General features: G+C 37.1%; 1 protein-coding gene and 1 long non-coding RNA gene across 8 annotated transcripts in view; one reads left to right on the plus strand and one right to left on the minus strand.

Annotated features, from left to right (window-relative positions):
• Nucleotides 1-9122, minus strand: part of LOC120542604 — a 104565-nt gene extending 95443 nt beyond the window's left edge. For 3 of the 4 annotated variants that reach the window (XR_005636212.1, XR_005636213.1, XR_005636211.1), the window contains exon 1: nt 8911-8975. This is a non-coding gene — a long non-coding RNA (uncharacterized LOC120542604). Of the gene's footprint in view, nt 1-8910; nt 8976-9033 lie in introns of those variants that run through there. The other variant, XR_005636214.1, reaches the window with a different exon arrangement.
• nr3c1 (nuclear receptor subfamily 3, group C, member 1 (glucocorticoid receptor)) overlaps nt 7525-25628 on the plus strand; it is a 136867-nt gene continuing 118763 nt past the window's right edge. Inside the window, exons 1-2 of one of the 4 annotated variants that reach the window (XM_039775177.1) lie at nt 7525-7569; nt 15907-17034. In XM_039775177.1, coding sequence (XP_039631111.1) covers nt 16031-17034 — 1004 coding nt within the window. In that variant the 5' untranslated portion in view covers nt 7525-7569; nt 15907-16030. The other 3 variants (XM_039775174.1, XM_039775175.1, XM_039775176.1) reach the window with 3 other exon arrangements.

A 25628-nucleotide genomic window follows, 5' to 3' on the forward strand; every position in this document is an offset into this window, starting at 1 on the left:
AGTGTCTCCGAGAAATTGTTTGTGAGTAGGGCGTGTTGTGCAAGCAGTCTCGCAGGACTTCAAAGTGTTGTCTGTGCAAGTAGTCTTGCAGGAATTCAAATTGTTTTCTGAGAAAACCTGCTGTGCATGTGTACCGCACCAACATTTTTTAATTCTTTATGACATTCTACTTTGTCATCTACTGTTTGTCCTTTACTTCTGGACCCGGGTGTGGCTAAATGTCTTTCTTACTGGACGTATAACGCTGCTCGCGTTGTGTAGGCAGTGGCTGAATGCACGCTAAGGAGTTGCGGTCAGATCAGCTGCTGTCTTGCTGCTGCTGCTGGTGAGCTGCGTGTTCTGTTTGTGGCGCTGCATGTTGATCATTTAAAAACCTGTACAGCTGCTGTCCTTTTGTCTCACTGCCTTGTCTCGTGTGACATCAAGTGTCTTCTGAGAAGATCACGTCTCCCTCCAAGATTTTTTTTTATAATAGAGAGATTTATTTATTTTAAATATGATGCTGTTGCATATTTTGAGACATGTTGCTTATTTCTATTACCGTTAATTTTGAGAATGGTATTCGCTTTGAGTAGTGAGAAAAGCACTATATAAATGCAAAGTATTATTATTATTATTATCATTATTATTATTATTATTATTATTAAGTAGTTCTTTATTTTCTGCTTTCATTGTTTTATTTTTTATTTTTTTATATTTTTTGTACCAACCATACCAGCAACAGATGTTTTACATTTCAATATAAAGTATAATAGCAATAAATTGAATTGACTACTGAATGATTCACGTGGAATTTCACATATACAGTAAATTTGTGTATTCTTATAGGTTTTATCTTTTACAAACAGCATATCTTTTATTAAAAAAAAGTACCACATTAAATGTTGCTCACCATCAGTACAAGAAAAATGAAATGATGATTCATCAAATTGAAAAAACACTAAAAGCAAAATCAATGCATATTCTGCTATATAAAGTCAATACAAAGTCCAAGCATTAATGTCTTTTTTTATTCATTGCTGAAGTTGAAGCTACAGTACATGACCAGAACACATCTACCCTGGTCTTCAGTTAATTTCAAAGCCCCATTGTTCTTCCCCTAATAAACATTAACTCTGTAGTTACTCTACGTATATTTTTGAATCTGCCCCTTAAAGCAGAAACTGAAGGCCAACAACGTCTATAAGGCATTCGGATGCAAAAACCTTTATCTATGTCAATTTCTAGTCCACTGCTCAAAGTGCCATTGTGTTTGTTTTCTGTATTCATTTCTATGTGCCATGCAGCCAAGATGTGAGGGTAGGTGGTCGGATGCTTCACTGACCAATCCGATTCATGTGGGACTCGTGACCTGGGAACATGTGGATGCAATAAGTGTAGCATGCATGGAGCAACAGACATCTGTTATTGCTCAGTCTTATATGGCTAAAGGTCATTGTCGCTGTTGCAGGACAAGTTAGCCACCTACCACTTGGTGGTCACAAAGCTATTTAGCAGTCCAGAGGCTCATTAGTCATCAGTATTAACCAGACAAGTTGTTCCACCACCCAGAGAACAAAGAGAGACCTTTCACTCTGTCAGTCCTGTCTGTGTACTGGCCAGGTGTAGTTTAATGTCTTGGAGTTTTAGTTTTCCTCTCCGCAGTTGCTATCTGGCCATAGCTTCTGTAAAAATATTAAACTGATGGAAAAATTTCCCAAGCAAGGTAAAGAAATAAAGGTTTGTGCATCTGTTACTCAATATTCTATATTATTTTGTGCATCTGTTACTCAATATTCTATATCTAATTTGTAAAAATTATCCTAATTATTGTCAATTCTGTAATAATAATTACAATAAAAAACAATAGTAGTAATAGTATCTGTATTACTTTCTCTGTTTCTCTTTCTCTCTCTCTCTCTCTATATATATATATATATATGTGCATCTGTTAGTCAATATTCTATATTATTTTGTGCATCTGTTACTCAATATTCTATATCTAATTTGTAAAAATTATCCTAATTATTGTCAATTCTGTAATAATAATTACAATAAAAAACAATAGTAGTAATAGTATCTGTATTACTTTCTCTGTTTCTCTTTCTCTCTCTCTCTCTCTCTCTCTCTCTCTATATATATATATGTGCATCTGTTAGTCAATATTCTATATTATTTTGTGCATCTGTTACTCAATATTCTATATCTAATTTGTAAAAATTATCCTAATTATTGTCAATTCTGTAATAATAATTACAATAAAAAACAATAGTAGTAATAGTATCTGTATTACTTTCTCTGTTTCTCTTTCTCTCTCTCTCTCTCTCTCTCTCTCTCTCTATATATATATATATATATATATATATATACAGGTATATATATATATATAACACTATATATAATATATATACTGTAATGGGTGTCAAGCATGGGCTTGCGTCCCAGCTGGGATGGTTCAATCCCCTTTACCTGGCCAGGAGGACACAACAGTGAACATACAAGAAGAGATCCAGCCAGGAGTTTGGAAAACGGTGCCAACATTGCAGTGCATATTCTGGCATCCAAGAAGGACACGGTCAAGGATCCTTGCCTAGGTGGGAAGCCAATATCATGCAGGGAAGATAACTTGTTTGAATTATTTACTCCCTTGCAACACCAGATGGCAGCATCCCTGGGTGATGCTACCCATACAGACACCTGCAGGGCAGCCCTATTGGGTTCCAGGGGTGCCTCAAGAGGTTGATGCAGGGATTAGTGGTCCCTAATTTTTGGGGCTTCTGTCTGCTTCGTTCTGTAGTCAGGCAATGCTCTGACACCAGAAGTACTCCTGGGTCTCAGAAAAAAGGAAACACCTCACCAGGCCTTGGTTGAGTCTGAGTTGTGAGGCAGTAGGTAACATTCACCTGGAGGGCAGAGGATAAGTCTCACCCGCTATGGGTAAAAAGACACATTTATGATCGCATGTACATGTATATTTAGTATTTATGTGCATCTCTACTGACGTAAGTGCATCAACATGACCCAATGGGGAAACATGGTCATTAACAGCTTCTGTCCTTTCATCTTCAGGCCAGAGGAGGAGTCACACAATAACCATTGATGTCACATCTGGTTTAGCCTAGGAGGTCCCACCACTTCCACCCCATGTTCAATTTAAACATCAGTGTCACAAGAAGTTAATTTTAACTACCAGAACCACTTCAGAAGAGAACAGAGCTCCACTATAGAAAGCCTTTTTAATCCTTTCTGCCTGAGAGACACTCTGGGGGATTATTGCATCTTAAGTCATTTTGTTTGGACCTTTTTACTTTTCTTTATTAATCTGACATTAAACAGGGTCTCGGCAGGTTCCCCACCCCTTCTAGTATCGTCCAATTGTTTTTTATTTGCTACACATATACTGTACATTATTATATTACATTATTATATATATATATTACTATATAATTATATATAATGATATGATATATATTATTATTAATAAGAAGCACCTCTAGGGGGCCTTTCTGCCCACTGCTATTAGGCAATCCAGTGCTTCTACCGGATGTACTCATTAAGCTTATTTTTATGAATTTATGAATTGATTTATTTATTGATTGATTAGATGTATTATCTGTCCTGTGAGTCTATATTCCTGTTTTTATGATTGTGCTACTGTATGCATGTGAATTTCCTCATGGGATTAATAAAGTTTATCTAATCTAATCTAATATTATACAATGGGGAAAATTAATATTCAAAACATCAACATATTTCTCATTAAATATATTTCCAGTGCAGCTATGCACATGTGATTTAGACCAGATACAAGTATAAATAAAACAAAACAACCAAAGAAATCATACAATTCCAATCTATAAAAAAGTAATGTGCAATACAGTGGAATGACACAGAAAAGAAGTATTGAACGAACTTACTGAAATAATGTAATACTTTCTGAAGAAGCCTATGTTTGCAATGATACCTTCAAGATGCTTCCTGTGTGAAGAAACTAGTCTCTCACAGAGTTCAGGTGGGCTTTTGTCCAATTTTTCCACATATACAATCTTTAAATCTTGAAAATTTATGGATGAAAGAACACTATCTTCATCCTAATTTGGTAAGGAGTGGCCTTTTCGTTACTCCAGTGCATCCATATATTCTTGACCCCATCTCTGTTCAGCTTGGTCCATTATCATCAATGCCCAGCAATATGAGACACACCTTTGGGGTGGCAATGACCAGCTGTCCTTCAGGGCCCATGTTGCTATGGCTTCTCAACCTTACAGATTCCCTCTGTACAACATCCATAAAATCAGATCATATGTAAGAGAGTGTGTGGCACAACACCTAGTCCAGGCTGTAGTCTTTTCACATCTGGACTACTGTAACAATTTTCTGCCAGCAGTACCTGCTGTGTCACCAAGCCACTGCAGATGATTGAACATGCAGTAGCACATCTGGTGCTCAATCAGCCGAGGCGCACACATGCCATTTATTTCTTCAGATCACTATACTAGCTCCCTGTAGCAGCACGTATTAACTGCAAATCCTTGATGTTTGTGTGTAGAGTAGTCATTGGATCACTTCTTATATATATATGAAAAAGCTTGTGAGGTCATTCTAGACCACTCAGGTCTGCTAATGAACAAAATTTAGTGATACCACCTCTGCATGGTATCAAATCTCAGTTCAGACTCTTTTCAAGTATAGCTCATCGCTGGAGAAACAAGCTGACCACCTTTATTCAAAATTCTGTCTCCCTTAGTGTGGACTCTCTTGTTTGGAGAGTTTCTGTTTTAGATTTTTGTAACTGAGGAAATGTATCTTGTATTTTTGTTCTGAGCCCTTCACTTATGATGCTCAATTTTGTAGCCTTGTCCTGTAACTTGTTCACAAAATGTCCCCAGATTGACGTCTTACTTGATTATGGTGACCTTTTTTTGTAAGTCGTTTCAGATAAAAGTATCTGCTAAGCAAATAAATGTAAATGTTTATGTAAATATACAGTTTCAGGTTCAAAATAAGATCCATCCATTTTATTTACAAGTGAAATCTTATTTACCATAAATGCTCAAAATAACAAGAGATAGGTGAAGAATTAACAATTTTCTCACTAGTTCATCCAGGCCAGGATCACTAGGAGCTTCTGCATACTATGGTGGGAATGGATTCAAGGCAAGAGTTGACCCTGGACAGGATACGAATACATCAAATGGTGCAGAGGCACACACACACACACACATACACACTCACACACATTCACATTAGGCCAATTCAACCTGCATGTCTTTGGAATGTGGGAAGAGAACCGGAATATCCAGATAACCCTACCCACATCAAGTGCAAATTTCCGTAAATATCATCAGTAAAGCATTGTTAGCAAATAATAATGAGTAACAGTATAAGGAATAATTTGATCAATATGATAAACACTGAGGTAATACAGCAGGTTTTATTGTAGCTTTCAGATGTGCCTGTGCTTGTTCAGTGTCCTCCCACTACTTGGAATATTTAAAAGCGTATTGTATTTTTTTTTACTTAAAACAGCAGGAATAGAAAATTGAGTATTTCTGACATACAGTATAAAAGTGTGAACCTGCTTGCTGTTGTTCACTGGAAACATATTATTTCTAGAAGTTCTGTAGGGCCTGCTTTGCCTCAAGAAATTAGGCTAAACCCTGAAAAGTTACTTCTTTGAAAAAAAAATGTATTGCAGTGCCTTGGTCTTGGTTGTGTTAGCAGTCTTTTAAAACAGGATAAAATAGCTTCTCATATCTAACTACATACACTGCAAAAATACAATAAAACTTGTACGGACACTTAAATGATTCCATATTCCAGTATAGTAAGTAGGATTGCCTTTTAACCTTCTTACGCTGATTTAAAAAGACAATCTTAATATGACAGGATAGACTCTGGTTGGCTCCTTGATACTGAACTGAGTCCAGGGTGCTTTATAAAGTGCCAATGAAAGAAAGAAAGAAAGACCTTTATGTAAATTACAAGTTACATTTTAAATCTTGTATACAAAAAGGCTTAAATGTTGTCAGGTAAATTGTAAATGAACCCAGTGTGACACTGAATACTGATTTACCATAATTTTGGACACCACCAAATTATGCCATAGAAAAACAAACGCAAAGCATTTGTATTTTCATAAAAGTAATACAGTTGTTTAGGTATAAATGTTTTATCCAACCTTTGGTTTTAACACAGTTCTGAGTCACAGGGGACCTGGACTATAAAGTGTTTTATTTATTAATTAACATTTATTGAACTGCAAGTTTTCTGTGAGGAGTCTGCACATTTTGCTCTTGGTCACACACACACATTTTTTTCAGTTTCTTACTTAGAATATGTGCAACTAACTACCATTCTGTATCCTCTGCAAGAGACTGATTGTGTATCCTCTGCAAGAGACTGATTAATCCTTCTATGCGTCATAAGTACAAAGGTGCCAAGGCACATTTCTACACACTATTATAATACTGAATACAGAAAATAAATATATGGAAAAGAAACGCATCACATTTTTTACAAACAGTAGAAAGTAATCAATGAAGGAAAGACGCTTTACGCAATAAAATATCTCCAACAAAGCTTGATAATTTATATAATTAACTGTGAGTCTACTGTACTATCTTTGAAGTACTGCTGACAAAACCATATATAAAAGAAATATAAATAATTAGTTACACATTGAAAATAACTATTTGTTCAGATTTTGTCATTTATAAATAACCTTTATGTTTTCACCTATCTTCAGCATTTTCAATTCAAGTTGTATACAGTACTGTATCGGTGTTCTCGGCAAATTTTCCTACAAAAACTAAAGATAATCGAGTTAACGGGTAAGTTGCTTGTGATAAAAACGGAGACGCACCTGACACGTTCTGCGCATTCTTGTCCAGCCTACTCCCACCGCTCCTGAAGACGACAGTCTACTGTATAATGAACGCCATCTGTTGATCGGTGTCTGCCTATCCAGATGTTATTGTTACTTTTACTTACCATTAACACATATACGGAGAGATTAACACGATATCTAAAAGACAGAGGACGCTACAGGGGTTAATGAATGGATGCAGTCTCTACTAGCATAGGTATATGGCGTTTCCCAAAATTATAATATAACATTCGGTGCCGCTACGTAGTGTAACCTGTCATTTACGTTTGTCGTCATTTCATTTTGTAAAAACGAATCGGATAATCTAAATTACTTGAAGCAGATTATATTAGATGTATTCCTTGAGTGCGGTAACAGATACAGATCAAGATTGCCACTCTGAAATTAACCTGAACGATCGAGTGGTCGTCATTCCAGGAACAGACTCTGATATTTCAAAATATCTAGGAAAAAATTGTGACTTTTTTTTGGCCATGGGAATAGTCAGGAAGATTTTCCCGCGATAACAAATGACTGGAATGGAAGGCAGGGTGATGCCACTGGCATCCAATCAGACTGACCACTCTTCCTCCACGTCACGCGGTTAAGTCACCCCCACCACCCGCATCGCTAAATCTTTTCGAGTTCAAATTGGTTTTATAGGCACACCTGGGCAAAGGTGTGTATGTGATGCGGATGAGGGGAACAGCTTGCCACATGCTGTAAGTAGAATGTTGGTAATTCATTATCCTTGGATAAATTGTGTAGATTTACCATGCCTTCACTTTTTAAAGATGCCTTAGTCTGTATCTGCAAAAGCAGCATTATGTTCAAAGTATTAATCGTTACCTTATAATTAATTTTAACAATATGTATATTATTTTACCGTTAACGTTATCAGGTCAGCACATGTGGAAGGACTGTATATAGCACCATGAACTGTTAACGTGAATCCAGAGGATGTGGCGCCTCATGCACATGTTGGACTCCTAAGCTGAACTCTCCAGTTTAAGACGCGCAGTTTTCGGTATAAACCGGCATCGCACTGGTACACAGAAGTAACCTGGAAAACGCATACATTGCGTGCTTATACGATCGATAGAACACCGCAATTAAATTAAAAAGCGTTGCATTTTGGCGTGTGATGGATTGCTTTATTGCCTGGCATTATATATTAAGCGTCTTTATTATAAATAAGACGAGCTCGGACTTATGATAAATAGGATTAGAAAAAAATAAATATAAAGAACATTATCAAACTATTGATTGAATTTGTTTAAATTATTAATATATTGGGATGGAACGATAGGCTGTATTTTCTGTGTAAGACAGACAGACAGATAGATAGATAGATAGATAGATAGATAGATAGATAGATAGATAGATAGATAGATAGATAGATAGATAATGATCTGATATAAACTACTGTATTAATTGCCATGCCATCTATCTGCAATTTTATGTTAACTTTAAAAGGGTCATGGGCTACGTTGTGTCAATAGCCACCGTAACAGGTGGAAAGTAACATCTCATGCTGAATGTCATCTTCAAAGCATCTATCAATATATGTTTGGAATGTGCGAGGAAATCCCAGGTCAAAAACATCTGTGTCATTTTTGTATTCGAGCGAAGAAACCCCAGGGTAGAAATATTTTGTAATCAAATCTGGAGCCCAAGTTCCATGTCACTGCTCCGTAAAGCAGACCATATGGCATTTCCTCGCAATACTTGACTTTTTTTCTTAACAAAACTGTGATACATCAGTAACAGAACATTATCATATCCGTATAATGCAGTTCACCAATGGGGCAAATAAGGAAGAAGTCCTGGATGGGGCGCCAGTCCATCACAAGGTGGGTGATACATTTATGAACCGAAAAATTTCGGTTGCCCACATAGCTATACCTATGCGTTTACATGCCCTGACTTGTAGAGGTTGTGGTACTAGCCGAAATGCCCTGCAGACACGCCTGGTGCTAGTATGGGGCTACCCTATACACGTTTAACGAATGACTGCCTGTAAAGCTCACCCTGTATATATCCGACATATATGCACAGCTCACCCTCTTCAAGGCACAGTGCTGTTTGCCATGTCTTGCAGATGATACTCTGCCTTACGGAATAGCGCCCTTCGCGGCGCCCTCTTTGCGCATGTCAGCGTCGGCTGAAAGCTGGCAGGCGCTCACCGCAAAGCCGCAGTTCAAAGTCTGTCGGCCGCGATTTCGTGTCTCGGTTGGTTTCCGTTCTCATGGCGTCCGACTCGATCGCGTTTGTGTCGCATCCTCAAAGAAGGCCTCGCACATAGGAGCAAGTCAGAAGACCTTCCCCAGAAGGTGACCGGACGCGTTCTCAGTTGTTCCAGTCAGGCGTTATCATTAGCCCTCGCCACTCCGGACGCCAGCTGCGCATTTTCTTCAGCTATCTGTACTGCGTCAGAGATTGTCATTGCAACCTACCTTGAAACTTGCGCCTCAACTTTGCAAGGATTATAAACACGACTACGTCACCATTCAACTGTCAAAAAAAATCGTCTATGAGCTGGGGATCTCCTATTTTCAAGGAAGGAGTTGTGGAAGAAACCATCAGTTTTTAAATGTTCCCTGTCCTTCACATTCATTTGCGAGACTTCAGGGTTTTTTTTTGCCAACGCGTGAAATGACTGCGCTTTCCAAGTAAGTAATTAAAGAAAAGCGTCCCGTGCGGTTTTGGATTGTTATCTGCAGGTCTGCACAAATTGGGAAACGAGGGTTAAAGGAGCTGAAAAGCAGCCGAAAGGCGTTTTGTTACCGAACTGCCAACACCTGGACCGGAGGAACCGGCGGCGTAGCGGACAGCTTTCCCAAAAAAAGAAAAAGGCAACTTTGTCGGAATCGTTTGCGCGGCTCTTACTCTATAGGTTTTCATCGGTGGCGGAGGCATGCCATACGTCACAAGGCAGGTTGGTGTGTCAGTTTTCTTACGTCTGTTTCTGTCAGTCGAGCTCATTTTAAGCGTCACCTTGTGCCTCACTGGTGTTTATTATTTAGAACGCGCGACGCACGTGACGTCTGCGGGGCTCGCGTTCACAGCAACGACTGCACCGGTAGCCGCGAACTCGCCTTGCCGGTACGAGCCCGGCAGAGTCGCGCCTATCTTGGGTGACACGCATGTGGCTCAGCGAAGCTGCGGCACGCCCCCTTACTTATTTTTTTTTTTTGTTATAGCGTTGTTATTTTTCTAAATGGTGGTGGGGAAATAAGGAAGAGCGGACAGTACAGTTTTTTTTTCTCCCCACCGAGGAAGTTGCAAATGCAGTAGCTGCACACTGCCAACAGGTTGCACTGCTGGGGCTGCTTGGGTTATGTTATGTATACATAGGGAGTTGCAATAGGAAGCACCATTTTGAGTATTTTATATGGCGGATTAAACTGGTTTCGGCGCCCCACTCTACTGACACCACCCCCCACTCCACTCCCCATTGACTTCTCTCTTCCGTGGCAAGACCGTGCAATCACGACTGTACCGGGCTACCTGACTCGAGACAATTCCGTTTTCACGGAGGACGGGGAAGGAGACGCGAAAAAATGAGCGTTTAAGCAAAACAGCGCCTGGAAAGCGAAAGAGCCTCCTCGTGCCATCCCGTCCGAGTCGACCGAGCGATGACATTGAGTTTTAAGAGACATGCCAGCTGGGTGACACGCACGCAGCCACTCTGAACGGTAAGGTGGGCTAACCCGGCGACACGACCCTCGTACCGAGCGCTGGGGAGAGCCTCACAACTTGAACGTCAACTCTTAAAAGAGCCATTTGGCGGAGGAAAAAAAAGCTCCAACTTTGACTGGGTGTGGGTGAGCGTGTGCAGGGCATAACAGAGGCAACTTGCTCCTCGCGGATTTCCCTGCGACTGTCATGTGAAAAAACATGATGCGTGCCATAAACTTTAAAGTAATGCCAGCTCAGCCAGATGTCGGAAAAGTACTGGGATCAGAAGAAAGCACGGCAGTTTAATATTGCTTAGAACATAACGTACTATTCAGAGTAAACTTCAGGGTCGATAAACGTTAAGACCAGACAAGTTTTCTAAGCCATGTTGCGTACAGAAATTGAGAAATTAGTATACAGTATTAGTAAAATACTGGGAAGTCATGAAGAGGTCATATATAGTTGCACACAGTTGTTGTGAGTAGATGTGAGTGGTATGTAGCTACAAGTATCAATGTTAAGGCAACAAATAGGTATTTGTAGAAAATGTATCTAGAGGCTTTGGAGGAAAAATGACTTTTATTTTTGTGTGCGGACTTGGTTTCTGCAATTTGCAGGTATATGTAGATTTTCTTTTGAATGTTGTGTAAATCTACTGCTCAATCATTTAATTTTAAGATCTCGAAGAGATGACAAGTTACATATTTAGAATGTGAACAGTCTGTGGAATTGTTTGCGTAGTTCAACAGAAATTGTGATACGGAGCAAAAGTGGAAATTAAGGTGTTCATTTTGTGTTTATGTTTAAAAGAGGAGGTGGTCGCACGTACGTAATCAGGTGTTTAGTTTCATGTGTAAATGAATGAGAAATTATATTTTACATCAGTATATTTAATTTATAGTTACAGCATTTAAATCTAAAAATGATAAGAAGGTAAATTATTATGCCGATAGAACAGGAGCAGCATATGGGTTACAACATGTAGATGAACTCAAGTCGAGTTAACTGCAAACAATATTATAAGAATACTTGCTGTCCTTATATAGAGGAACAGTATATTGATATACCTAACTTGTGCTCGGTGCTGTGGTGAACTGTCTGGATAGACTTGTCTCTCAGTGACCCAAAGCTTGTAGAAAAAAATGATATTTCTGAAGAGCAATAAACTACGATGAAATATATAAATATATATCTTTTTATATGAAAGATAAAGCAGGATTAATTTGATTGGGTAATGTGTTTAGTATTGGTAAATTTAAATACTGTACATATGTATACTTATTATTTACTTATTTGGATGACACCCTTATCCAAGACAACTTCAACATTTGAGATACAATTGGTTACATTTCCTTTGTTTTTTTCCAATTGGAACATATGCAGGTGAAATGGCTTGCACATTCATGGTCACACAGTTTTAGTAGTGAGATATGAAATCCCAGCTTCAGGCTTTGAAGTCCCAACTTTTGATAACTAAACCACACTGCCTAGTTATAGGATTATAACTATAATATTATAATTCATATTAATAATTATAATATTATAATTATAACTATAATATCCATTATTGCTAAATTGTGCTGGCTTTGAATTTTAATTGTTTTCTATGTGGAATTTGTGTGTTTTTCACATATGCTTCTACTTTTTTGGGCTACTGCTGCGTTTTTTTCTACATGTCATAGAAATCAAGGATACCTTAATTTGTGACTAAACTAGCAAGTTATGACTTTTCATGCCCCCCTCAATTCAGATTTTCATCCTCACCCACATCCTGGGCTGGTTTGTACTTTGAATCCAATAATGTCGGAATGGGCTCTATTACATGATTAAGTGGCTTTCTAAACGGATGCATAATCACTATAGATTTTTTTGAGTCACTTTATGAATAAATATAGACATGTAAATGCATTTATTACATCTACATTAGTAATGTATAGGTATTGTTCACATACTTCTATAGGCAGGGATTGCTCAATTATAATCCCTGGCCAAATTTATGGAATTACTTGTCTTGGAGGATGATCATTCAGCTGATTTACTTTGTTGCAAAAAAACAAATCACAGGTATGACACAAAACTGTTTTAATTAACAGGTGAACATTCTGGCATTGTAAGAAAATACCTCAAAAAATGAAATGTTAATGGCACATTTTTTGTTCAGACCAAGTAGAGTAAAAAAGTATGGAATCAGTCAACGATGAGGAAAATCTTATGGCATCACCTGGAAATTTGCATTTCTAAAACAAATACCTGTACAAATGTAAATAGGTCAATTAGTCTGCAGTTAAAATAAGTATTTGCAGACCTTAATGAGCTGTTGCACAAGGCTGAGTGGCAGAAAACATGGCCCCAGCAAGAACGGTCAGTTGAAACAATGGGAAAGATTATAAAACTCCTTCAAGAAGGTAATTAAACACAGAGTATGGCAAAAGATGTTGGTTGTTCCTAGTCAGCTGTGTTTAAAATTTGGAGCAAGTACACACTAAATGGGAAAGTTAGAAAAGCGAAACACAGAGACCAAGGAAGATGTCAAAGAGTCAGGACAGAAAACTTAAAGCAATTTGCCTGGAAAATGGGTTAAAAAAAAAGCAGTGGGCTAAACAGAAGCCATCATGGACTGTGAATGACTGGAAGAAAGTAATATTCAGGAATGAATCATGAATCTGGATTGGCCAAGGAGATGGATGCTAGAACTTTTGTTTGGTGCCATTCCAATGAAAGATAAAGATGACTGCCTGAAGAAAACAAGCAAATTTCCACACTCACTGATAATATGGGGTTGCCAGTCAGCTAAAGGACATGGGGAGATGGCAAGCATCACCTCTACAGTAAATGCACAGGTGTACATTGAAATTTTGGACACTTTCTCATTACATCATTCAAAAGAAGGTTTGCTGATTATGAAGACTTTTTTCAGGATGGTAACGCATCTTACCACTGAGCAAAGAGTGTTAAAACTGTTCTTCAGGAAAGGCCTATTAACTCAATGACATGATAAAGGATATTGTTTTTCATTAATGACGTCTGTGCCTTAAAGAATTCAAGCTGTCATAAAAGCCAGAGGAGGTGCAACAAAGTACTAACTGTAATTTTTTGGGTTAATGATTCCATGCTTTTTTTTCATTGTTGAGTAATTCCATAATTTTTTCCTCTATTTAGTCTCAACAAAAAACTTGCAATTAATTACAGCAATTTCATTTAATATGTTTTACAATGCCAGAATGTTCAGCTGTTAAACAAAATAGTTTTGTGTCATATCTGTGATTTGTTTTTTTGTAACTAAGTAAAACAGCTGAATGAACATCCTCCAGGAGTAGTGATTCCATATTTTTTGCAAGGGACTGTGCATTATTGCATAGTTTTAAGTAAAAAAGAAGTACAGAAAACAAAACTAGTACTGTTTAATTGGTTTATTTAAAGGTCATTGAGAGTACCTTTAATTTTGTAAGAATGTGATATTGTTTGCTTTTTACATCATTATCGTAAACTCAGGTATACATTTAGCATTGCTGAGATTTATGTGTGGTTCTGTCTCCAGCTGATGAATAATACTGGAGGTTCAGAAAACAGATGCTTTAGTGTTTTTTGAATACTAAACTTGCCACAGCAGAGGCATCATCTTTTGTTTTCGGTGACTTGTTTTAATCATGGAGTTTGATTCAACACACAAAATCTTTGAGTGGTTCATCACAAATGGTTTTTAAAAACAATGGAAGTAGTAATAGTAAGGAATTAGGGCAACCCTTTAAAGATTGTTAAAATCTAAAAAATTGAATGTATTGAATAAATGGTGACAGTTTTGCACGTTATATTAATTTATTTAAAAGTGTGAAGTTCTATGTTATGGGTCATCCAAAATATCACACTGGTCCTTTGGGAAGTAATTATGGCAGAATTAATTTATCATATTCTAGCTGTTGATGACAACAGAAGTAGTGAATATAGATAGGGTGCAGTGGTGGGGGTTTTATTTTTTTTAAGAAATTATTGTAAAATCTCTGAATGCTGAATGGAAGAGCTGTAAAGTTCTAATTTTGCCTTGGGGACAAATAAAGTAATCTATATGTATATCTGAGAGTTAAGATACTTTCTGTAGTGAATACAAGAGAATGTGCAAGAAACAATCAAAATGTGGTTAGTAAGTAGAATGTAAGATCAGTTTTAACATTTGTTTACATTGTTTAGATCACAGATAATTGTATTCACATCTGTTGTCTCTGTAGTGCTATAGGTACATTTTGAAAACAGATTGTACTGTTATCTTTTTTATTTTTTTTGATGCAGTGTATTTATTTAAATATATATATATATATATATATTGTTTGAAGTCACATTTTAATTGTATGAATGTTACTTGCTTCACAATCCATTAGAAACGAAAGGAATAATAAAAATTAAAATATAGTAGAATGATCCTAATTAGTTTGGATGGTCATTTACAAGATTGGTTTGGCTAATCAAACAATTTGGGTATTTAAACATATACAATATGAGAAAACCCAGTTTACATTTAACAAGACATACGTAAACTTACAATTAACGTTTTACTTTATTTGCATAGTCTGAAACAGCTTTGTCCAGTACACATGAATTGGAAGTTTGAGCCTATCCTAGAATGCAATGAATGCAAGACAGGGACCAATCCAGTATTGAAAATTAGCCTAACAGAAGCTGCACTTACATTGTGGCAATTTAGAAATGTCACTTAACCAAAAAAGCACATGCTTAGGGTGACTGAACGAACCTGAATCCTCTTGAGAAACTCCCCTAAATCAGAAGAATGTACAAATTCAGAATTCCATACAAAGAGCACACCAGTCATAAATCAAACCAAGCATGAAGTTCTGTAAAACTGCAGTGCTATTGCCTACACTACCTTTCTGCCCAGTAATTAATATAATACATACCATCTGGTTAATAATAATGATCAATGTATTTGTTTAATGAGAGAAACAGAGTAGAGAATATCTATTTGAGGTGAATATAAAAAAAGATTTTTGTGTGAAGATACAATTTCTCTGTTTTTGTGCTGTTTTTTTTTATATTTTGCATATAAGATTGTCTAATGTGTGTCCAGATAAACTATTAAGAAAATGCCAAATGGAAAGGATGACTTCTCTGTGTTTTATCATTAATGGAAAGTCATTTTACCTTAATTTAAAACAGACAGTCTTAATTATTAATGTACTGAGCATCTGTTTAAAGTGCAAAGATACATTGAAGATCACTGCGTTTGGTGTTTTCTCCTATCATTTTTGAACATTATGACAGGCTTACATGCTTTCAAATGTTTCCTTGATAAACCAAGTAATTATACTTCACAAAAAGGCCATATGAGTGCTTAAGGTTCACTGTATTCTGCCTACATTTTGTTACAGATTCAGATTCTTCTCCTGCAAATTTTGGACTGAGACGGCTTCAAGGAAATTTGAGGAAATAAATATCTGAGTACTGTTGTGACTCACCTGGGAACATACAGCTTTGAAAAGGGGCACTGTAATAATGTCATCCTCCACAGAGGTAACGCTGTCTCAGAACAGCTCCCAGCAGCGGTCTGTCAGTGGTGATGTACTGAATGGAATAGGTAGTAAAGCCTCAACCCCTGAACTGAGCACCGCTGTATCAGCTTCCATGGGACTGTTCCTGGAGGATTCTGATTTAAAAGTAACAGGAAGTATGGAAAACCAGCCACTGCTTGTTCCTAGCAATTTCAGTTCGGGAGAAACTAATTTCAGTCTTTTGGATGAGAGTATTGCAAAACTGAACAGGTCATCAGGCGACTCAGGGTTATTAGAGGTTGGAGCTGGCAGCTTTTCCCAAAAAGCAGACGATTTAATAGGAATAGATAAAAGTGGATTACCTTTGGATCCAGATACCTTTGGGAAAGACTCTGATTCTAATCAGAGGATTTTTGATGACCAAAATACCCTTGACATACTGCAGGACCTTGACTTGCCCATTTCCCCTAAAACTGAGATGAATGGCAGCCCTTGGAACTTAAATGCTTTTTATGAAGGGGATGATAATGCTTTGCTCTCTCCACTAGTTGCAGAGGACCCTTTTCTTACAGATTTACCAGTTGGAAAAGACTGCAAACCTTTTGTGAGCAATGGCAATAACATCACAGGAGTTTCACTTCCCAGTTCATCAAGTCCATCTGTGAAATTAGAGAAAGATGGCTATATTCATTTGTTCACACCTGGGGTTATCAAACAAGAGATGGCCACTACCAGCTACTGCCAAATAAGCAATCTGACCCCTGATAGGTCCAGCCCGCTGAATTCACCCATATCTGTTTGTGGTGTGAGCACTTCAGGGGGGCAGACCTATCACTTTGGAGTGACCAGTTCATCAGTGACGAATTTACAGCAACAGCAAGATCAGAAGCCTATTTTTAAATTATTACCATTTTCCACTGTGGCTGAGCCTTGGAATAGAAGCGAGGAATACAGGGATTCCGCCGGAAATACAGTGGGAAATCAAGGTTGTTCTGCTGTCTTTGTGAGGTAAGTGACCATATACACATATATATATATATTTCTTTTAATAATCATACATATAAAGCAGGGATAGGCACTTTTTTCTAGCTGTGTCTGTGTCTAATGCAGCTATTATTAAAGTAATCACATATTTATTAAGAGGAGTATGTAATTGCACAATGGGGTATGTGCAGGTTTATACAGTGTAAAAAGAATAGACTACTTGTCAAATCTCTTGATCTGCAAATTAAATTAGCTTTTTGCCTACACGTTCAGGTCATTAGTTGGAACATTTTGCTGGTAAAGTTACTTGTGTGTATAGGTTACACTTTTTATTGTTGCAGTTGCACATGACATTTATTGAAGATGCTTTTATGTGCTACAGTGGCATATTTTATAATGAAATTGGATTAAGTAAGTTTAATTAAATTATTTAATGGTTGAAAGATCCTACTCTGCTGGGCCTTTGAGCAAGGCCCTTAACCTTCAATTGTTCCAGGCATGCTGTACAATGGCTGACCCTGCACTGTGACCCCAAGGGGTATGCGAAAACTAACAAATTCTTAATATGAGAAATTGCATAAGGCGAAATAAAGAACAAAAAAAAAAGAATGGTAAAAGATGATAAAAGCTGGCACCCTATGAGAAATGTTGACCAAATCATACTATTTTGACATTTGTAATATTGTTACTTTTATGTTCTATTCTGAGATTTTATATTTTGCAACATAATTACAGTGTCATGCTAGGAATGCCCGATAATGGAATGAGCTGGGGAGTAATTTGGATCGTAGGTCCTCTGGTTTTGTTTGTATCAACTTTGAGAAAGTTGTATTTAATGGGTTGACCTTCACTGTGTTGTTTTGCAGAGCAAAAGCCTGCTACATATATTGTTGTGCTTTTCCGGGTGAAAATGACTGATAGAAAACCAGCCATAAGTTGTCATAGATATATTGTTTGTTCATATTGAGATATATGTGTTGTACAGTTTGAATCTCCTGCATAGTATTTGAATAATAATGAATAAATGAATTACTTAATATACTGTATGTAGCATAAGAATAATCAGTAGTTTATGACGATACTTTGACATGAACATTAGGAAATATAATTTGACCAAGAGCTTTTTTTACTACTTATTTAGAAACAGAGGATTGTATGTTGCATATGCCATCTTCTAGCAGGGTGGAATTAGTTAACATCAAGCTATGATGTTTTTGATAAGAAGAGGAGCTGTTGTCTGTAAAGAAACACTAGAGGTTTATCCCCTAAAAGTTGGGAGCAGTTGTAGTATTTGTCATCTAATTAAAGTTAAAATCTAAAGATATAGTCCTCCTCATCTCTTTTTATACTTTTATTTGTTTTAAACTGTGTGCAGTTGCCCATACGTTATTGCAGCTAAAGAGAATTCACCAATGTATTTTTTTAGCAGTAGATTTACATGTTTTTTTTTAAATTGTTTACCTGTCAGTGTCTTCCTCTCCTTATTGGGAGTCTTCAACAGATTCTAAACTTAAAGTGTTCTATTTGGACTTTGGAACAGTTTTGATGAGGATAAGCTATTAAGCCCAAAAGCTCACAACTCCCAGCTAAACCTAATTTCTCCAGATTTATATAAACATATATTGATGGAGACAGGTGCAAATGGGATGAAATCAGCAGGACATCTTTTGGCTCACTTCACATCTCACGGTTTGGTTGCTGGTTAAGGAAAAAAGAAAGAATTAAGAGTTCTGAATCTTAAGTGGCAAGTTAGCTAAAATTAAGTAAAATGAAGTATGTCTGAATGCCTCTGGCACAAAAAAGATTAACATATGTTAGGTATACACTTTGCAGGGTGTTAAGTTACTTACAAGGGAAAGCCTGCTGTTGATAGAATAAAGAATCTCTGTGAAACATGCCAGTGGTTTTAGAGGTGCTGTTATCTGAAATCAGTTCTTGTTAAGTAAAAGTATCATTATAAAATAATTTAATAATTTCATAAATCTATTACTCAGTAATAGGAAAAAGTAGTCTAAATCAATTTTTAAATAAACGCTCACTTTTTCTTAACCATAGAACTGCTCAAAATGTGTCTGTCATCTCACAATATACTGTACATTTCAGTTCTGTAGTCTGATTCATCCCAGACACTTTGTAGCATATCCCTATCAATAGTTGACACTACTTTGCAAGTGCACTCCTTCATTTCTTCAAGTGCCAGAATCTGGGAAAAATAAAAGATAATTCAATGGTTTGGTGCCTTTTATATGTTCATTTGATAGACAATGAACAATTATTTTTTGAAAATGTTTAGTACTTTTTGAATCATCCTGTATAATGGATGAGAACCAACAGATGAAATTGAAGCACAGGGTGCTTTTAATGAAGAACTTGTACAAGCTTTGCAGTATGAGTTTTTTTGGTTTTGAATGGTTTAATCTTTGAAACAAAGTATTATCAATGCTATACTTTTTATGATGCCTTTCGATTTTTTGCTGAAATTTCAGACTGCTGTGAAATACTTGAAATATGTTTACAAGATAAATTCACCTCTTTACCTTGCATGACCACTGTGTCCGATTGAGGAGACTTCTTTTGAGATCTTCTACAATATTTTTTTTGTGGGGACATTTGGTACAAATAGTACACTGGCAGACCAGTCTATGTAATCTCCAAATGACTATGCCCTGAGCAGAGACCAATTTCAACAGGCATAAGACAAGGAGAGCAGTGTTTGTATAAATGCTGGTGTTGGGAATGCCTGGGACTGTGTCAGTATAGGAATTCTTAAGAAGATTCACTGTTAGACAACTAGTAAGAATCTTGAAAAAGACTTTACCTTCAACACTGAGCAGAGGGATTGAGCAAAACTGTGTGATATCACCTGCATTCTTCTTCTCCGGTTTCCAGACACCCACTGCTTGGCTGCTTTCTGTCTCAGCCACACTACCCCAATGAGTCTTTACAGTCTCTCCATGATTCTCGGGCAATGCTTATACACTTTTAATGACACTCCACTTGGCCCTGGGGCTGATCTAGTCCTTGCTGCTTTGACTGTGTTCCTGACTTCTTCCAGGGTGGGTTCCTTGATGTTAAACTGGATAGAAAGCTCAGGTGGAGTGAATAGTTCTTTAGAATGGGCTAGTTCTGAGGTAACAGTTGATATCTTCTTCTTGGCATGCAAGGGTTCCACTCTGCTTATACCCAAACAGTTCCTTAATGAATCCAAAGGCAGTTCGCTTGTGAGCCCTTTCTCTGCCCCTTCTCCTGTGTCACTCGGCACGTCTGAGAGAGATTAGCTTCCATCTTAGAATATTGCGGAATTCTGTGAGCACTGGTTTTTCCTCCTCTCAGGTGTTCCTGTATTGATGTCTTAAAAGAATTTAGCTCTTTCCCAAGTTGGGTGATCTTAATCTTAATTTGGCCTGGCTGTGTTGTTATTTGCTTTTGGTTGTTTGACGCCGAATCTCTCTCTGTGCCGATTCTGATAATCAGCGAACACATCCACTGGAGTCGCTGATCCACTTCCCACCTTGATGAAGCTTCAAGGGCAGTGTCAATACCCTCATCAAAACAAGATCCAGTAATGTTCAGATCATCTGCTAGGTGTAGCATGTGAAGCTTGAAAGTTCTGAGCATTGTGGGCTACATCCAGATCTTGCTCCACCTTCATCTCACCAGGTATAGTGCTGGTCACTGACTCTGCACATTGCTGCACTTGCTTACTACTTATGCAGTACATCTTGGTCTGGTGGATCTTCAGATCCCTCAAATTATTGTAAATTTTTTTCAATGCCGGAAAATATATCCATCTGGGATGCTCATAATGAGCCACCCCCCCACCCCCTTCAGCCATCCCAGGGGGTATCTTTCAAAATGGCTTTCTGTAGCTTTACCAGGGTGCTACATTACAGGACCTGCAGTATCACCTCAGTGCCCCAGTTGCTTTCTCTCTGTGCTGTCCACTGTCTCTCCAGTTGTCAACACTTGCAGCTGAACACTAACTTATGAAAGTAGTTTGAAGTTTCCAGAACACATTGCATGGAACCCACTGTTCCTTGGGAAAACTTGATAGAAGAGGTACATGAGTGCAAGAAGGCAAAATATTTCAAACTGGTAGAGGAATGTTGATGGCATGAGTGGAAGGCCCAATGTAAGCCCAATAAGGTGGGCTGCAGGGGATTTGTAGGTCAGTCTGTACATTGGGCACTCAGTTTTCTTGGCATTAGAGGGTTGCAGGAAAGAAGAGCCACCAAGAACATCATAGACTCTGCAGAAAAAGCATCAAGGTGGTTGTGGTTCAAGAGGGTTGATCCATGGTGTAGCACACTACTTGGACAGAAGCTGGGGACTGATCACACCTAGCTGGGTTGCCCAGGTGAGGATGTCTGATGATCTAAGACCCAAAACACCTTATGACCCTGGGTTCATTGATGATGTGTCCAAGTTGCACCACTTGATGTGTAAAGAAACTTACAGTTACTACATTGAAGGTATTTTTGTAACAGTATATACAACTTCTAATCCACTGTTGCTGGATTTGAATTTCAAAGCCCCGGATTTCAACCAGTAATCCGTAATATCCCATTGACCATGAAGATAGCATAACAGTAGGCAGCCTGACACTACTGTTGCCGCAGAAGCAGCACACATCACCAGCTGCATGGGTTTAAAGGATTATAGTAGCCACAAGTGGGCTCTCAAGGTATACATCAAAGTGATATTAAAAGTGAGAGCTGCTTAATGACCAATAAAGAGTAGACAGGAGTGTGACAGTGTTTGTTTTTTCAGTGAGTGAAAGAAAGGGGAAAATCCCAACAAATAAAGTTATGCAGACTATATGGGAACTGCATTGATGTTAAGAAAAAGTTGTTATTCTAGTACAGGGATCCTCAGTGGCTGTTTCATTCCATTATCTTCAGTCTGTGGCTCATTTTATCTCTAATTGGTCTTATTTTTTAATTAGTAGGTCTTTTTCTGTCTTATGCCCAACACTTAAAAAAGTGTTTGTTATTATTTTCCTTTTATTTTTTTCCAATGGACAGTGATCTATAATGAAAAGCAGAGGCAACTGGTGGAATGCTACTGATAGGCTGCAGTCACTTACAGTAAATAACAGCCTAAATAACCTGAATACCAGTAAAAAGTCTAGTGAAAGTCATGATGACAATAGTGAAAACTAAAAAAACATATTTTTCATCATTAACATATATAAATGCCTTTTACAATAAAAAATAGCAAACTCAGATTTGTACTTTATAAATTGACAACAAAATGTAAAAATTATACAATAACAGACATAGACATTAATTCAGAGGAAAATCTACAGCCACAAAGAAGCCCACGTCTGAAGTTGAGAATGACTGAGTTAGATGATAAACTGCAGATTTCTTTGTTATATTTATTTCTTTGCTAATTGGCAGTTGGTTAAGAAAACAGGTAACAGTTAAAACAGTGAATGTGACTTTTTAAGTTTATTAGAAGCAATTAGAAGTTTGGGAATCTTAACAAGCAAGTTAAGTAAAATGAATCCCAAAAGTGTTGCTTAACTAGCAATTGCTTTAGCAGCAATAATTGTCGTTGAATTAACAAACTGTGTTGGAACAAAAACCTGCAGTCACTGCAGCCCTCCAGAAATGCATTTGAGGACCTTTGCTGCATATCATCTACAACCAGTAACATTGCAATTTACAACTTATTGATAATTATTTTAATGCAGATTTGGTATTGGAAGTGAGCTTTCGGTGAAAGAGGCATGCATAATGTTTTTCTTTGTTTCATTAATAAAGTTCTCACTTGTTTTTGTTCATTAATTTTGTTAGTTTATTGTGAATCGTCTCCACATATCTGCATACACCACGGTTAATAGGTTTACATTATTGTAACATGCACAGAGTATAATGAAATTCTATTTTGCAAGTGCTGATCAACTTACAATACACAGCCAAACTGTTACCCCATGATCAGTGAATTAAACTACCTCATCTTTAAAACATGAAACATTCTTACAATTAACAAAAAAAGTCAGATTGTGCCCTCCATGGTTACTTATATGTTACATCCATTGAGTAGGACAGGTGTCATTCAGCAGCCTGGTTGTTATATGTAAATACCTATATAAAATAGTGATTTTGTTGGGGATGTTTGCAAATTGGTGAATTGAGTTTCTGGGTATGCAGAACTTTGACCAGCAATCATGGGAGTAGCTACCTTTGACTTGCTACTACTGTATAAATGAAGTGTGCAACTAAAAATTGCTAGAATGTGCCATGACCAGTAGACAGTGTTTACAATAAAAATGGCCTCCGAGTGTTCTAAGACCTGCATCATGTGTAGGATATTGCTTTTTTTTTCTTTTCTTTTTTTTTTTTTTAATTCAGTGTTTGCTGAAGTCATGTGGCCTTTTACATACCCACTACATGCTTACCCACATGAATATATTTTTATCACACCCTAGTAAGTAAGTTTCTATCCTGTGTTCTGTCCTTTGTAGATCCTCCTGTCATCCTCCATCTCTGTACAAAATCTAGTGGTTTTGTAGTGGGGGCTAGTGATCTTTTGGCCTTGGAACCACTGCAAATTTTGCTTTCTACTAAGTACATATCTATGTTATGCAAGTCCCTGTTTATTTTTTCTTTGTTATTCATTATTATCTTACCTCATCTAATTTATTTTTCTTTTCTTGTAGCTATTTCATAGACTTTGTGTGAAGCACTTTGAGCTATATCGTGTGTATGAAACTACACCATAAAAATAAATGTTTTGCTGTTGTTGTAGACATCTTGTGCCCTTCTCTTCTGTGGTTTATTGGATTTAGAGGTAGTTCATTGAACAGAAGAAATGTATTTAGGAATGTGGTATGTGCACACAGTTATATGGATATGTACACTTTTAGCAGTTCCAGCACACTCAGTTTTAATATTGCAGGCACTTCCCATACATATTTCCTAACAAGCAATCTTTTTGTCAGGTTCTGGACAAATTAATCTCTCTGTCAAGCTGCAGTTTTGAAGTGTGGCTATTTTGCTCCTTGGAGATGATGTTATTCTTTCATTGTTTAGATTTTGTTCTTATCTCACATTGGGGATATTGCCATGTTTTATTATCTGTCACATATGCTGAATAGGCTACATGCCCATTCATTTTAGTATGTAATGCGAGTTTTAGGAGTAATCACTGATTTAGGAACTCAACTAAATTTTGCTGAAAAGTAAGGTCACATACAGCATGAAAATATTTTTGGGGCAGAGATAAATTATTTCAGGAAAACAACTTTGGGATGTTTGGTAAATTTAGATTTAGATTTGCTTTGTTTGATTTGGAATCATTAATTGCTGCTTGGTTTCTGACCTTTGCCAAAATTTTGACACCAATTTTGCCCAGGTTTTCAGCATTGAACTGTGCATTTCACACACTGAACTAAAACTATATGTTAGATATTTTTGGGGATTAATCTGTTGTAATATTCACAAGCAGCCCACTACTTAATATTAGTCACTACTTCTCCACAACTCGACAGCGTTTTCCCAGTGTACTAAGCAATGATTCTATGATTTTGTTGTGAGCAACTAAGATAGTCATTCTTCATTGTTTTGGTAAGGTTTTTGTGATTCCTACCACAACAAAGTACAAAAAGCAGAGCAGGCTTTTAAAAAAACACATCTGCTCTGATTTCAGGCCCACTGGATTGTCCTTATGCACAAGGGCCTAACCCTAACTCAAGTGGACCCAAAAATGGCGCTGAGACTTTTTAAAGTTCATAAAATGCCTTTTAAGGAGGAGAGGAAGAAATGTTTCAAAAACCTATTGTGGTTATGCTCGGGAATGTGCCATGGGGGTAGAGTAATATTTAATTCAGAATGGTTACTGCTTTTTTGTCATTTGTTGCTGGGATGGGCTGTTGATTTTCATACAGTCTGAACTAGATGAATGTAGTTTTAAACAGGGAAAAATGTTTAATGCTTAATTTGATACTAATGAATTGGTAACAGGAACAATTGGCAAATTGGATCTGAGTCAGTGAGCATTACCACTAATAACAGCATTAATTTAAGCTGATAAGTAGCAAAAGCTTGAGAATACTGTTACATGGTTATTTTTTCAAATCTGTATTATTTTTGCCTGCCATTCAGCTTTCACATTTTCAAACATTATATTGATATAATCGATTTGCATTTTACCAGTAGAAACCATCAGCTTAAAAACATTTTATTTTTGTTAACTTTTACTAATGAACAAGCTACCAATTCATTTGAACTTACTAGCGTATCTTTATGTGAAGTGATTTTTTAGTTACTTCCACTTTTATCTCACTAGCATTTGTATTTTGGCTACCATCCTTATCACTAAATTTATGTTAAAAAAGTTTTGCTGTCAGCTCTCTTCTAAATCGGAATAAAACAAAGCAAAGCAGACATAATTTACTTCACAAACATTATGGGCCATGGAAAGAAAGTTTTTAATTCCTCTGATGCCAATCTCCTCTATCTTACGTGAAGGTCTTCCTAGACTACTTATAATTTTCCACTGAACTTCCTTTGTGCCTGTTAAGGTTCATATTGGTGAGGGAAAGATTTATAAATGGCACATCTGAAGTATGAGCATTAATGAGTTTTCTATACAAAGGTATAACTATCAAC

The sequence above is a fragment of the Polypterus senegalus genome, chromosome 13 (genome assembly GCF_016835505.1).
Source record: "Polypterus senegalus isolate Bchr_013 chromosome 13, ASM1683550v1, whole genome shotgun sequence".
In the NCBI taxonomy this organism is placed as follows: Eukaryota; Metazoa; Chordata; class Cladistia; order Polypteriformes; family Polypteridae; genus Polypterus; species Polypterus senegalus.